The 14997-nt window shown below is 45.1% G+C and overlaps 1 protein-coding gene across 1 annotated transcript; it reads right to left on the bottom strand.

Annotated features, from left to right (window-relative positions):
• Window positions 1-250: 250 nt before the first annotated feature.
• LOC311124168 (proteasome maturation protein-like) lies at window positions 251-2345 on the bottom strand. The gene is made up of 6 exons (XM_084198364.1): window positions 2295-2345; window positions 1319-1419; window positions 1139-1199; window positions 882-983; window positions 659-752; window positions 251-482 (listed from the first exon to the last, which is right to left on the bottom strand). Exons 1-6 carry the CDS (start codon window positions 2295-2297, stop codon window positions 415-417), a joined length of 429 nt encoding a protein of 142 aa, XP_084054490.1. The 5' UTR covers window positions 2298-2345; the 3' UTR covers window positions 251-414.
• Window positions 2346-14997: the final 12652 nt, after the last annotated feature.

The raw sequence follows: 14997 nt of genomic DNA, 5'->3' as shown, positions 1-14997 counted from the left end.
GGGCATCCGACAGACAGATTAGTGTGGTCATGATGGATAAGATGAATCGTTGAAGAGTTAAACCTACACACAATCAACGAATCAAATAAGGACCACTAACCATTGCTCAGTGCAACAAATATTGCCTTTGTATTAACAATAAAAAAACTTGATACGTTGTGTGCTTAGGTGTGTATTTCTAGAAATTAAATGAACAAGCAATCATACAAAAACATTACCACACACCCGTAATAAATCAACACCATCATGGTTGAGTTACAGGATTTATTAGAAACAAAGGAATCCAATGATACAAAAGTCTTGAGTGCTGTCTCACATATGAGGAAGTGAGTGACCACCTCTAAAGCAGATGCATTGTCACACGGTAACTAATTAACAGAGGGTAAAAACAAACGTCCTGGTGTTGGATGGCTCTTACATCATGCCCAACTTATACTCCACCATGACGTGGGGCTCGCCCATCATCTCACTCTGGGCTGGATCTGCAAGGAAATGGACACAAAATGGTGAACTCACAACATTTTCGCATCAGAAAAACAACATGGCAGTGAGTTCTCATCAGTTTCACTTCAACTGTGTTCCCTGTTGGCTTTAGTTCTTGATCTCATCTTTCTGTTCTCCTCCTTTGTAGAAAACCTATTGTTAGTGTGTGACTTACCGTTGAGGATGTCCTCAAAGCTGATGCTCTCATCGTTCCCTTTGAGAGTGTCCAGAGCCAGGTGTGAGCTCTGCAGGAACGGCAGGCGCTGGATCTGAGATGGGGAGGAAAGAGGGAAGGGATAAGTGGGAAAGGTATTTTTTGAAATTGCTCAGACACTGTTCATTGTTTTCAATGAACATCAGAGATACGCTATTGTGAGTGAGATAGAGTTTGTATATACCTGTCTGGCTGCCCTGTACTCCATCTGTAGTTTAAGGGGAGCGTGGAGGCCCTGGATGTTTCTGAGGGTAGAGAAGTTCATCTTGTCCTGGTTCAGCTGAAACTGCAGGGAGAGGAGAAAACACTCAATACTGGAGCTAAAGTAGCAGAGGTGGTTGGGACATTAATGCTGTATGAGACCCGAAGATTTGTATTAGCTCCCAGGAAAGATGCCTAGGCTGTAGCACACCTTGTGTGTCAAATGTGTTGGTCACTCACATTCTTTTCTGACAGCTCCAACGCATGGCTGGGGAGAAGCTCATTTTTCACACTGCTGAATCTGAGAGAGAGAGAAACCGAGGGAGAGGTGCAAATGTCAGTTATATATCTAAAACGGATAGTTAGCTAGCTACATACTTTGACTTAAATGAGTGTCCAACACAGAGACAGTACTCTCACCCGCTCCTGAGTGTGTCCTGAACGCCATAAGCCCCAACCTGGGGACCCATGCCCGTCACCGGTACACTGTCCTTCAGCTGTGATCTGAGTCCACGGGTATTCTGGAGATTAACAAAACACAACTCGATTAGAATTATAGCAGAGGCATGGTAACACTGTTTACGGCAACTCAAACAACTGAGTTAACTTCAGCGAGTTGCTACATTGTTAGATAGTTGCCACGAAACAAATGACAGAGGAAGATGATGATTGGCGCGTTGCTATGTTGCTAGCTAGCTAACGTTAATGACCTAAACTCACCAAAGGTGTCGTGCGAAGCGTGTGTGATTTATTTTCGAATGCATTGTTTTTCATAGTGATTTATTTTTGAATGCATTGGGGTTGTCGGCTTTGATGCCTCACTCATTTAGAACGTGTGTGTTACCGCTTGCCCTGTAGTCACATAAAACAAAACACTTTGTCCTTATTCCGTTTTTTCCCGGCCTCATTTAAATTGGAAGAGGTAGCTAAGGGTTGAGGCTTTACCATACATGCTAACTTAGACAAATTCATCAACTTATGGAAACAATATCGCTATCAGCAAATAATATTTGAGCTTTGGCCTATCCTTCTAGCATACAGTCACTACTCTGCCTGTCCCTTCCTTTCCACCTGCCTCGCTCTGCTTGCTTCGCCCACTTCTGGTTTGTTTTTCGCTTAAGTTAGATACATTAACCAAAGGGACTGACGCAAACAGAGATAGCTTGATAGATAGCTAATGGTAGCTAGCTAACGTTGGCTACATCATCGCTGCTAGTTAGCGTTAGCTAGCTCCTGTTAGTGAGTGACTAATCAAAATCAAAACGTCTCTACAAATACAGCTAGCAGTAAAGGCCCAGAACCCCACGATGATTTGGTATTATAAACAATATAGTTATCTAGAACAAACATCAATTTTACACATTTACTGTAATAATTAAACAACAAATGTTGCTACCATTGTCGCTGTGATGCGGCTGTTTTCACTTTCAGTACAAAACTTCCGGTTGGGGTCGCGTTAGTTTTACGACACATCCGAATACAACCAGGCAAGTAGAAGGAAATAAAAAGGAAAGTACAACGTATGCTGCAGTTTAAACTGTTGTAGTGTTGTCGTTTACATGTGTTCGTATATAATTTATAATACTATACACAACAGCCACAGTTAGACAGATGTGTCTTTATATATGAATATATTTCACTTATTACTCCATGGGGGTATAGCTCAGTGGTAGAGCATTTGACTGCAGATCAAGAGGTCCCCGGTTCAAATCCGGGTGCCCCCTCATTTTTGTGTCCTTCTTTGAGTGATAATTTGAAGATGAATAGGGATAATCTTTAGAAGCACATTGTATCTGGCTTGCCTACTACATCTGATGTCCTTAGACCCATTACAGTTTGTAAAACAGTGGTGTAGAAAATACATAGTTTACGCTCCAAAATGTAGGACTAAAAGTATATATCACAAAGTGACATTCAACACTTCGCTTTATTTCTCTTCACATTTAATTGAATCTCACTGCATAGGGGTCATGGTTTAGTAGTCTCTGTTAGTCTGTATTGCAATTTTCTGGTCTAGTCAGCGATACAGTACAGTCAGTCAGCCAGCCATTCAGTCCGTCAGAGAGATTGGCCTTGGAGTGTTCTGACTTCATGAGGCTGGAGACCAGGGGGTGGAGGATACTGCTGTAGGTGCCAACTTGGTTGTCCTCCTGCCCCAGCCCTGAGAACTCAACACAAGGTTCCAGCTAGGACGGGACCAGCCGCTTATCTGGGAGAGACAGAGACAGAGACAGAGACAGAGACAGAGACAGAGACAGAGACAGAGACAGAGACAGAGACAGAGACAGAGACAGAGACAGAGACAGAGACAGAGACAGAGACAGAGACAGAGAGTTATTACTCCCTTTGACCAGAAGGGGATGCTATAATCACACAGAAGTTGTTGGTTTGGTTATTTTGTGCCTCAACTCAAGGAATAAATAATTTTATTCATTGTTGGCACACATGTCCACGATGTGCTCGGGGGAAAGGTGGTCTATGTGGGGAAAGACAAACAAATCTCACATTAGCATGCACACATCTATTTGTATTGTGAGTGATGGGTGTTTTTTCAGCTTTTTTAGCACTGTCAAAATGAACTCACCCTTCCCAGTCTGAATCTGATGTGGACTCCTGCTGCAGCATCCATAATATCTGCCTGCAATAACAACCATAGTACCATTCATAATGGTCAATGTGTGCGTGTGTATAGGGTGCTACCTCTCTGGGGTTGACGTTTTTGAGCAGGAGTCGAGGGTCTCCCTGGTTACAGAACCTCACAAGGAAGTAGGGGCACTGGGGGATCAGGGTGGAGCATAGGTTAGAGCAGTGGTTCCCAGTCAGGGGTACCAGGACCCCCTTAGGGGGGACTTGGCCAATCCACATGGGTATTTGAGAAGACTCATGAGACCATAGGCCTACTGGTAAAATGCACATGAGGAGGTACTTAAAGGGTACTCCGGGCAGAGCAAAATTCAGTTGGTGGTACAGTAATTGAAAAAGGTTGGGAACCACTGGGTTAGAGAGGGGGGTCCATAAATGGTGGGCTAAGATCAGTGGTTAAAGTGGGGTGGTGCTGACTGGTACTAAGAACCTGCACTTTTACGGCTTGAGTGGTGGCACCTCTCTTATACCTACTCTAAAATAGCTGATATATTTCATGGTAACTTGAGTGTTTAGGTGGTGGAGGCCTACACTGTATACAGTGAGGGAAAAAAGTATTTGATCCCCTGCTGATTTTGTACGTTTGCCCACTGACAAAGACATGATCAGTCTATAATTTTAATGGTAGGTTTATTTGAACAGTGAGAGACAGAATAACAACAACAAAATCCAGAAAAACGCATGTCAAAAATGTTATAAATTGATTTGAATTTTAATGAGGGAAACAAGTATTTGACCCCTCTGCAAAACATGACTTAGTACTTGGTGGCAAAACCCTTGTTGGCAATCACAGAGGTCAGACGTTTCTTGTAGTTGGCCACCAGGTTTGCACACATCTCAGGAGGGATTTTGTCCCACTCCTCTTTGCAGATCTTCTCCAAGTCATTAAGTTTTCGAGGCTGACGTTTGGCAACTCGAACCTTCAGCCCCCTCCACAGATTTTCTATGGGATTAAGGTCTGGAGACTGGCTAGGCCACTCCAGGACCTTAATGTGCTTCTTCTTGAGCCACTCCTTTGTTGCCTTGGCCGTGTGTTTTGGGTCATTGTCATGCTGGAATACCCATCCACAACCCATTTTCAATGCCCTGGCTGAGGGAAGGAGGTTCTTACCCAAGATTTGACGGTACATGGCCCCGTCCATCGTCCCTTTGATGCGGTGAAGTTGTCCTGTCCCCTTAGCAGAAAAACACCCCCAAAGCATAATGTTTCCACCTCCATGTTTGACGGTGGGGATGGTGTTCTTGGGGTCATAGGCAGCATTCCTCCTCTTCCATTTTTTAAACATTTTTAGTCATTTAGCAGACGCTCTTATCCAGAGTGACTTACAGTTAGTGAATACATATTTTTTCATACTGGCCCCCCGTGGGAATTGAACCCACAACCCTGGCATTGCAAACGCCATGCTCTATCAACTGAGCTACATCCCTGCCAGCCATTCCCTCCCCTACCCTGGACGACGCTGGGCCAATTGTGCGCCGCCCATGAGTCTCCCGGTCGCGGCCGGCTGCGACAGAGCCTGGATTCGAACCAGGATCTCTAGTGGCACAGTTAGCACTGCGATGCAGTGCCTTAGACCACTGCGCCACTCAGGAGACAAAACATGACAAGTTGAGTTGATGCCAAAGAGCTCGATTTTGGTCTCATCTGACCACACCACTTTCAGCCAGTTCTCCTCTGAATCATTCAGATGTTCATTGGCAAACTTCAGACGGGCCTGTATATGTGCTTTCTTGAGCAGGGGGACCTTGCATGTGCTGCAGGATTTCAGTCCTTCACGGCGTAGTGTGTTACCAATTGTTTTCTTGGTGACTATGGTCCCAGCTGCCTTGAGATCATTGACAAGATCCTCCCGTGTAGTTCTGGGCTGATTCCTCACCGTTCTCATGATCATTGCAACTCCACGAGGTGAGATCTTGCATGGAGCCCCAGGCCGAGGGAGATTGACAGTTATTTTGTGTTTCTTCCATTTGCGAATAATTGCACCAACTGTTGTCACCTTCTCACCAAGCTGCTTGGCGATGGTCTTGTAGCCCATTCCAGCCTTGTGTAGGTCTACAATCTTGTCCCTGACATCCTTGGAGAGCTCTTTGGTATTGGCCATGGTGGAGAGTTTGGAATCTGATTGATTGATTGCTTCTGTGGACAGGTGTCTTTTATACAGGTAACAAGCTGAGATTAGGAGCACTCCCGTTACATTTTAGACCAAGACCGGAGCAAATCGAGTCCGAGTCAAGACCAAGACTGGAGGGGGGGGTGAGACAGAGTCAAGACCGAGACCGGGAGGGGGACAAGGGGTCCAAGACCGAGTCAAGACCGAGACCAGAAAAATGTGAGTCCAATTCAAGACCATGATTGTAATTTTGTCAAATCGCCACCATAATAAGAGTTGAAAATGTCCATTGTCATTGTATGCTGTAACGTTAAGATTTCCCTTCAGTGAAACTAAGGGGCCTAGCCTGAACCATGAAAAACATCCCCAGACCATTATTCCTCCTCCACCAAACTTTACAGTTTACAGTTCAAGCAGGCAGCGTTCTCCTGGCATCCGTCAAACCCAGATTCTTCCATCTGACTGCGTGATTCATCACTCCAGAGAACGCGTTTCCACTGAGTCCAATGGCGGCGAGCTTTACACCACTCCAGCCAACAGTTGGCATTGCGCATGGATCTTAGGCTTGTGTGCGGCTGCTCGGTCATGGAAACCCAATTCATGAAGCTCCCGATGAACAGTTCTTGTGCTGACATTGCTTCCAGAGGCAGTTTGGAACTCGGTAGTGAGTGTTGCAACCGAGGACAGACGATATTTACGCACTACCCGCTTCAGCACTCGGCGGACCCGTTCTGTGAGCTTGTGTGGCCTACTACTTCGCAGCTGAGCCATTGTTGCACCTAGACGTTTCTACTTCACAATAACAGCACTTATACTTGACCAGGGAAGCTCTAGCAGGGCAGACATTTTACAAACTGACTTGTTGGAAAGGTGGCATCCTATGACGGTACCACATTGAAAGACACTGAGCTCTTCGGGGGCCATTCTACTGCCAATGTGTGTCTATGGAAATTGCATGGCTGTGTGTTCGATTTTATACACCTGTCAGCAACGGGTGTGGCTGAAATAGCAGAATGGCGCCGGAGGAGATGGCTGCCGTTTTACGGCCCCCTAACCAATTGTGCTGTTATGTATGTTTTTTAGCGTTATTTGTAAATTATTCTGTAAATAATGTTTCTGCCACCATCTCTTATGACCAAAAAGAGCTTCTGGATATCAGGACAGCGATTACTCACCTCGTATTGGACAAAGATGTTTTCTTCAACGAGTCGGACACAAAGGATATTCTACAGACACCCGACAAGGCCCAAATCCCCGTCATTCGCATGAGAAAGAGACAGAGATATTGTGGACGTAGGTCGGGGTGCCTTCTAAGGATCCGACGGCGAGCAAATAATCTTCCTCTTCCATCAGTCCTATTAGCCAACGTACAATCATTGGAAAACAAAATGGACGACCTACGATCACGGATATCCTACCAACGGGACATTAAAAACTGTAATATCTTATGTTTCACTGAGTCGTGGCTGAACGACGACATGGATAACATACAGCTGGCGGGATATACGCTACATCGGCAGGATAGAACGGCTGACTCCGGTAAGACAAGGGGTGACGGTCTGTGTATATTTATAAAAACAACAGCTGGTGCACAAAATCTAATATTAAGGAAGTCTCAAGGTTTTGCTCGCCTGAGGTAGAGTATCTCATGATAAGCTGTAGACCACACTATTTACCTATATTTTTCGTAGCTGTCTATTTACCACCACAAACTGATGCTGGCACTAAGACTGCGCTGAATGAACTGTATAAGGCCATAATAAAACAGGAAAACGCTCATCCAGAGGCAGCACTCCTAGTGGCCGGGGACTTTAATGCATGGAAACTTAAATCAGTTCTACTTAATTTCTACCAGCATGTTAAATCTGCAACCAGAGGAAAAAAAAACTCTAGACCACCTTTACTCCACACACAGAGACGCTTACAAAGCTCTCACTCGCCCTCCATTTGGCAAATGGGACCATAATTCTACCCTCCTGATTCCTGCTTATAAGCAAAAACAAAAGCAGGAATCACCAGTAACTCGGTTAATAAGGAAGTGGTCAGATGACGCAGATGCTAAGCTACAGGACTGTTTTGCTAACACAGACTGGAACATGTTATGGGATTCTTCCGATGGCATTGAGAAGTACACCACATCAGTCACTGGCTTCATCAATAAGTGCATTGATGACATCGTCCCCACAGTGACCGTACGTACATACCCCAGCCAGAAGCAATGGATTACAGGCAACATCCGCATTGAGCTAAAGGGTAGAGTTGCCGCTTTCAAGGAGCGGGACTCTAACCCGGACACTTATAAGAAATCCCGCTATGCCCTCCGACGAACCATCAAACAGGCAAAGAGTCAATACAGGACTACGATTGAATCGTACTACACCGGCTCCGACACTCGTCGGATGTGGCAGGGCTTGCAAACTATTACAAACTACAAAGGGAAGAACAGCCGCGAGCTGCCCAGTGACGCAAGTCTACCAGACGAGCTAAATCACTTCTATGCTCGCTTCGAGGCAAGCAACACTGAAGCATGCATGAGAGCATCAGCTGTTTCCGGATGACTATGTGATCACGCTCTCCATAGCCGATGTGAGTAAGACTTTTCAGCAGATCAACATTCACAAGGCCGCAGGGCCAGACGGATTACGAGGACACGTACTCCGAGCATGCGCTGACCAACTGGCAATTGTCTTCACTGACATGTCCCTGACTGAGTCTGTAATACCAACATGTCTCAAGCAGACAACCATAGCCCCTGTGCCCAAGAACACTACGATAACCTGCCTAAATGACTACCGACCTGTAGCACTCACGTCTGTAGCGATGAAGTGCTTTGAAAGGCTGGTCATGGCTCACATCAACACCATTATCCCAGAAACCCTAGACCCACTCCAATTTGCATACCGCCCCAACAGATCCACAGATGATGCAATCTCTATTGCACTCCACACTTCCCTTTCCCACCTGGAAAAGAGGAAAACCTACAGTTGAAGTCGGAAGTTTACATACACTTTAGCCAAATACATTTAAACTCAGTTTTTCACAATTCCTGACATTTAATCCTTGTAAAAAATCCCTGTTTTAGGTCAGTTAGATTCAACACTTTATTTTAAGAATGTGAAATGTCAGAATAATTGTAGAGAGAATGATTTATGTCAGCTTTTTTTCTTTCATCACATTCCCAGTGGGTCTGAAGTTTACATACACTCAATTAGTATTTGGTAGCATTGCCTTTAAATTGTTTAACTTGGGTCAAATGTGTCGGGTAGCCTTCCACAAGCTTCCCACAATAAGTTGGGTGGATTTTGGCCCATTCCTCCTGACAGAGCTGGTGTAACTGAGTCAGGTTTGTAGACCTCCTTGCTCGCAAAGAGCAATATCAGTTCTGCCCACACATTTTCTATAGGATTGAGGTCAGGGCTTAGTGATGGCCACTCCAATACCTTGACTTGTTGTCCTTAAGCCATTTTGCCACAACTTTGGAAGTGTGCTTGGGGTCATTGTCCATTTGGAAGACCCATTTGCGACCAAGCTTTAACTTCCTGACAGATGTCTTGAGATGTTGCTTCAATATATCCACATAATTTTCCTTCCTCATGATGCCATCTATTTTGTGAAGTGCACCAGTCCCTCCTGCAGCAAAGCACCCCCACAGCATGATGCTGCCACCCCCGTGCTTCACGGTTGGGATGGTGTTCTAAACGCTTGCAAGCATTCCCCTTTTTCCTCCAAACATAACGATGGTCATTATGGCCAAACAGTTCTATTTTTTTTCATCAGACCAGAGGACATTTCTCCAAAAATATCTTTGTCCCCATGTGCAGTTGCAAACTGTAATATGTCTTTTTTATGGCGGTTTTGGAGCAGTGGCTTCTTCCTTGCTGAGCGGCCTTTCAGGTTATGTCGACATAGGACTCGTTTTACTGTGGATATACATACTTTTGTACCTGTTTCCTCCAGCATCTTCACAAGGTCCTTTTCTGTTGTTCTGGGATTGATTTGCACTTTTCGCACCAAAGTACGTTCATCTCTAGTAGACAGAACACGCCTCCTTCCTGAGCGGTGTGACGGATGCGTGGTCCCATGGTGTTTATACTTGCGTACTATTGTTTGTACAACACTTTTTTGGTTACTACATGATTCCATATGTGTTATTTCATAGTTTTGATGTCTTCACTATTATTCTACAATGTAGAAAATAGTAAAAATAAAGAAAAACCCTTGAATGAGTAGGTGTCCAAACTTTTGACTGGTACTGTACATTACATGAAACAGAGAAAGAGATTCTCACACTTACTTTGGGGTGTAGCTGTCTCCTGCCTGCCAAACAGTGAACACCACACACCTGCACCCAATGTTGTGACTGAGACTGCATTCCACCCAACAGCTATGGGAAACAATGACTCTAGAACCCTTGCCAGAATATGTGAGAGAGAGGAGGGAGACAGAGAGACAGAGAGAGCGAGAAACCTTGCCAGGGTGTGAGGTAGACGGAAAGATGAGGGAGGATGGGAGGGGAGAAGAGAAAGGTAATATTTTTCAAATGACCATTTTAATTTTAATTTTAATAACCCATCATTATGTAATAACTATTAGGAGACGCCCTTTCGAATGTTGTTGTTGTGCTGACAGGTTGAGCTGTAGTGGGGAGAAGTACTTTGAAGTGTAGCGGCAGAGACAAGCAGGTGCATGCATGTAATACCATGAGCGCTGCTGATAGCACTTACGCCCACTGAATACATATTCAATGTCACCTGAGAGCCATACATACAGTGCATTCGGAAACTATTCAGACCCCTTGACTTTTTCCAAATGTTGTTACGTTATAGCCTTAATCTAAAATTGATTAAATTGTTTTTTCCCCTCATCAATCTACACACAATACCCCGTAATGACAAAGCAAACATAGGTTTTTGTATTAAATGTATACAAAATCTAAAACTGCAATATCACATTTACATAAGTATTTAGACCCTTTACTCAGTACTTTGTTGAAGCACCTTTGGCAGTGATTACAGCTTCGAGTCTTCTTGGGTATGACTCTACAAGCTTGGCACACCTGTATTGTGGTCCTCTGTAGCTCAGCTGGTAGAGCACGGCGCTTGTAACGCTAAGGTAGTGGGTTCGATCCCCGGGACCACCCATACACAAAAAAAAAAATATGTATGCACGCATGACTGTAAGTCGCTTTGGATAAAAGCGTCTGCTAAATGGCATATTATTATATTTGGGGAGTTTCTCCCATTCTTCTCTGCAGATCCTCTCAAGCTCTGTCAGGTTGGATGGGGAGTGTCCCTGCACAGCCATTTTCAGGTCTCTCCAGAGATGTTCGATCGGGTTCAAGTCCGGGCTCTGGCTGGGCCACTCAAGGACATTCAGAGACCTGTCCCGAGGCCACTCCTGCATGGTCTTGGCTGTGTGCTTAGTGTCATTGTCCTGTTGGAAAGTGAACCTTCGCCCCAGTCTGAGGTCCTGAGCACTCTCGACCAGCTTTCATCAAGGAACTCTCTGTTCTTTGCTCCATTCATTTTTCCCTCGATCCTGACTAGTCTCCCTGTCCCTGCCGCTGAAAAACATCCCCACAGCATTATGCTGCCACGACCATGCTTCACCGTAGGGATGGTGCCAGGTTTTCTCCAGACGTGACGCTTGGCATTCAGGCCAAAGAGTTCAATCTTGGTTTCATCAGACCAGAGAATCTTGTTTCACATGGTCTGAGAGTCCTTTAGGTGCCTTTGGGCAAACTCCAAGCGGGCTGTCATGTGCCTTTTATTGAGGAGTGGCTTCCGTCTGGCCACTCTACCATAAAGGCCTGATTGGTGGAGTGCTGCAGAAATGGTTGTCCTTCTGGAAGGTTCTCCCATCGCCACAGAGGAACTCTGGACCATCGTGTTCTTGGTCACCTCCCTGACCAAGGCCCTTCTCCCCCGATTGCTCAGTTTGGCCGGGCAGCCAGCTCTAGGATGAGTCTTGGTGGTTCCAAACTTCTTCCATTTAAGAATGATGGAGGCCACCGTGTTCTTGGGGACCTTCAATGCTGCAGAAATGTTTTGGTACCTTTCCCTAGATCTGTGCCTGGACACAATCCTTTCTTGGCGCTCTACGGACAATTTCTTCGATCTCATGGCTTGGTTTTTGCTCTGACATGCACTGTCAACTGTGGGACCTTATATAGAGAGGTGTGCCTTTCCAAATCATGTCCAATCAATTGAATTTACCACAGGTGGACTCCAATCAAGTTGAAGAAACATCTCAAGGATGATCAATGGAAACAGGATGTATTGGAGCTCAATTTCGAGTCTCTTAGCAAAGGGTTTGAATACCTTTTTTTTAAAATATAAATGTGCAAAAATGTCTAAAACCTGTTTTCGCTTCGCCATTATGGGGTATTGTGTTTAGATTGATAAGGAATCTATTTTTTTTTTTAAATCCATTTTAGAATAAGGCTGTAAGGTAACAAAATGTGGAAAAAGTCAAGGGGTCTGAATACTTTCCGAATGCACTGTACATAACATTGTATACCACAGGAGGCTGCTGAGGGGAGAATGGCGTATAATAATGGCTGGAACGGAGCCAAAGGAATGGCATCAAACACCTGGAAACCATGTGCTTGATGTATTTAATACCATTCCACTGATTCCGCTCCAGACATTACCACGAGCCAGTTCTCCCCCATTAAGCTGCCACCAACCTCCTGTGTTGTATACATAACATTGCATTACCTATTAATAATCAATGTGGAAAACACTATAGACACGGACACAAACAGACAGAGTTTGAACAGACACACTGAACACAAATGAAGTCCAAGATGGTCGAAGAGGTCAAGATGTCTAATACTGTTCACATTGTTCTGGGTGTGTAGGCCTGTGTGGCCCTTTCCAAGTGACATCATAGAAAATGGCCAAAGTTAACTGTGACCAGCTGCACTCTATCCTGCTAACCACACAGACAAATGACTATATCGCGGTATTCTAACAGCATTGTAATTGGAATACTGAGAAAACACCCTCTTTAGTAAAATATAGCTAAATAGCCCCACCTACACACTGGTTAAATGCACTATTTAAAGCAGCAAGTATGTAATAAGGCTTTGTGTTCAATATTGTTAGTCTAGGTCCATTATTATAGTTGGAATGTGGTTTGGTAGGCCTGCTCTTCTGGTGTTGGTGGCAGGCATAACTATTCAGGTATGCAAGGGGAAAGTCAAAACACTAATGTCACAGCACACAGTCTTTGGTTAGATATGATAGTTGGACATAACAGTTTGATATAAATATAATACATTGGGGCAGATACACAATTAGAAATGGTTTATTGTTCATCCACAATATATTTATAATATACTTGATCCAAAACAACTGTTGAATTGCACAAAAATTAATTCACAAAAGTTGAATAACAATCATCTGTTTATAATGCACATATACGCATTTCAGGAAAACCTTCCATGACAACCAAAATAGAAAATACTGATTTCCATGAGAATTAAAACATTCAAAGATATTTACCTTGCATATCATATAGCATGCTAGCTTAAAGCGTATTGATAAGCAGCACTTGACAATGAAATGTGACCCCGGTCAAACTAAGTATGGTAGGTATTCCTCTCACCGGGTGCAGGGCGCTACCACAACAGGACCCGTATTCACAAGTCTTAGTTTAGGAGTGCTCATCTAAGATCAGTTTTGGCTTGCAGATCACAATGAATATGTGTGTATGTACAGAGGGACCTGATCCTAGATCAGCACTCCTACTCTAAGATGCTTTGTGAATAAAGGCCCTGATCAGAATAGCTGCATAAGTATTAAAACAGGACAGGATAGCTTTATAGCTAGAGTGAGAGGCCCATATATCTAACCAACCTGCGACATGACAAAACAAACAAAGTGCCATGCTCTTGGATGTGGTGTGGAGTTCATGTGATAAGCTGCTCTTTGGATCCCAGTATAAAAGCACGACATTAACCTGTGATATGATATCATGTTCACTATGACAGTGCTGTCTTTACTGTCAGCCATGCACACTTAACAAGTCCGTTTTTAGTGAGCATAACTAGGTTTGTATGTATCCTTTCTATATAAGGAGACCAAAAGGAGATAGACAGACCCACTTTAGACTATTAAGATGCATCCCATACAGTATTTCTTCTCACAGTTCTGTCTCCTTCTCACCGCCATCACCTGCCAAGTAGTATTCATCATCTGTGGTTGTGTCAGAGTCCATGTCAGAGCCTGAGTCGGACTCCTCGAAGGCTGCCAGGTTGGAGACGTAGCCCCTGGAGGGTAGGCGCCCCCTAGGGGACAGGCTGTCCTGTGACGCCCTGCTGTCTGTGGGGGAGGGAGAGGCAGAGGAGGAGGAGCTGGGGGGGCGAGATATGCGTCTGGAGGCTGGGGACCAGGGAGGGGACGGAGGGGGGGTTAGAGGACCCTCTGTATCCCACAGGAAGTGAGAGGTCTCCAGGCTGTCGGGGTTCCACATGCGGCCAGTGGTGGAGGTCGGAGATGGGGCGGTGACCTGTGAACTCCAGGATACATTTCTGGGTAAGGATTTGGATCTAGCCTTGTGTGGATTTATAAAATTTGCTTTGATTGTTTTGTGCTCATTTTTGGATGTCCTGTCACTAATGACGGACCACTCATCTACAGCTTGGTTGTCACCTGTGGTTTTGTGGCCAGTGGTTGTGTGTGTGTCCCACATTGGTATTGTCCAATCACCTTTGACCCTAAAGTCATCCCAAGTCATGACCTCTTCTCCAAAGGTCAGAGCGGGGTAAGTGAGGTCACTGACACTGCTGACCCTAGGGCCTGTGGAGATGCGGCCAGGACCCGAGGGTCGGCTGGAGAGCACAGAAGTCACAGAGAAGGAACGCACAGCCTCCAGACCGTATTTGAGATCAGCACAGGAGGAGAAGGATGCCAGACGTCCCTCACTGCCATGCTGACCCACCCCGGAACCGAACCCTCTGTCCCCTGGCTCACAGAGAGAGGTGGTCTTCTTCCTCTGAGGAAACCTGGGAATGTGGAACACGTTGTCGTTCTCAGAGTCCTTGTGGCTGAAGTGGAAGACAGAGAAAGTGTTTCTGGGGCTGCCTGAGGAGGTTCTGTAGGCAGGGAGGGTTGCAGAGCGGCTTTGGTCCCAGGGTTGACACCTAACGGAGCTGAAGGCTCTCTGAGGAGGTTGCTTTCTGGCTCTACTGATACTCTCCTCTTTGTAAGCGTCAAACTGCCGCCTCGTTGGGCTGATCTCTCTACTAGAAGGTTGGTTTTTGGGTTTAGTGACGCTTTCGTCCTTGTAAGCCTCAAATTGAGGAAGGTCCATAACACGAGGCTGGTCTCTGTTTCTAGC

Source organism: Coregonus lavaretus, assembly GCF_964263955.1.
Source record: "Coregonus lavaretus genome assembly, contig: HAP1_SCAFFOLD_3258, whole genome shotgun sequence".
NCBI lineage: Eukaryota > Metazoa > Chordata > Actinopteri > Salmoniformes > Salmonidae > Coregonus > Coregonus lavaretus.
This window is presented reverse-complemented; position numbering and strand designations above follow the sequence as displayed.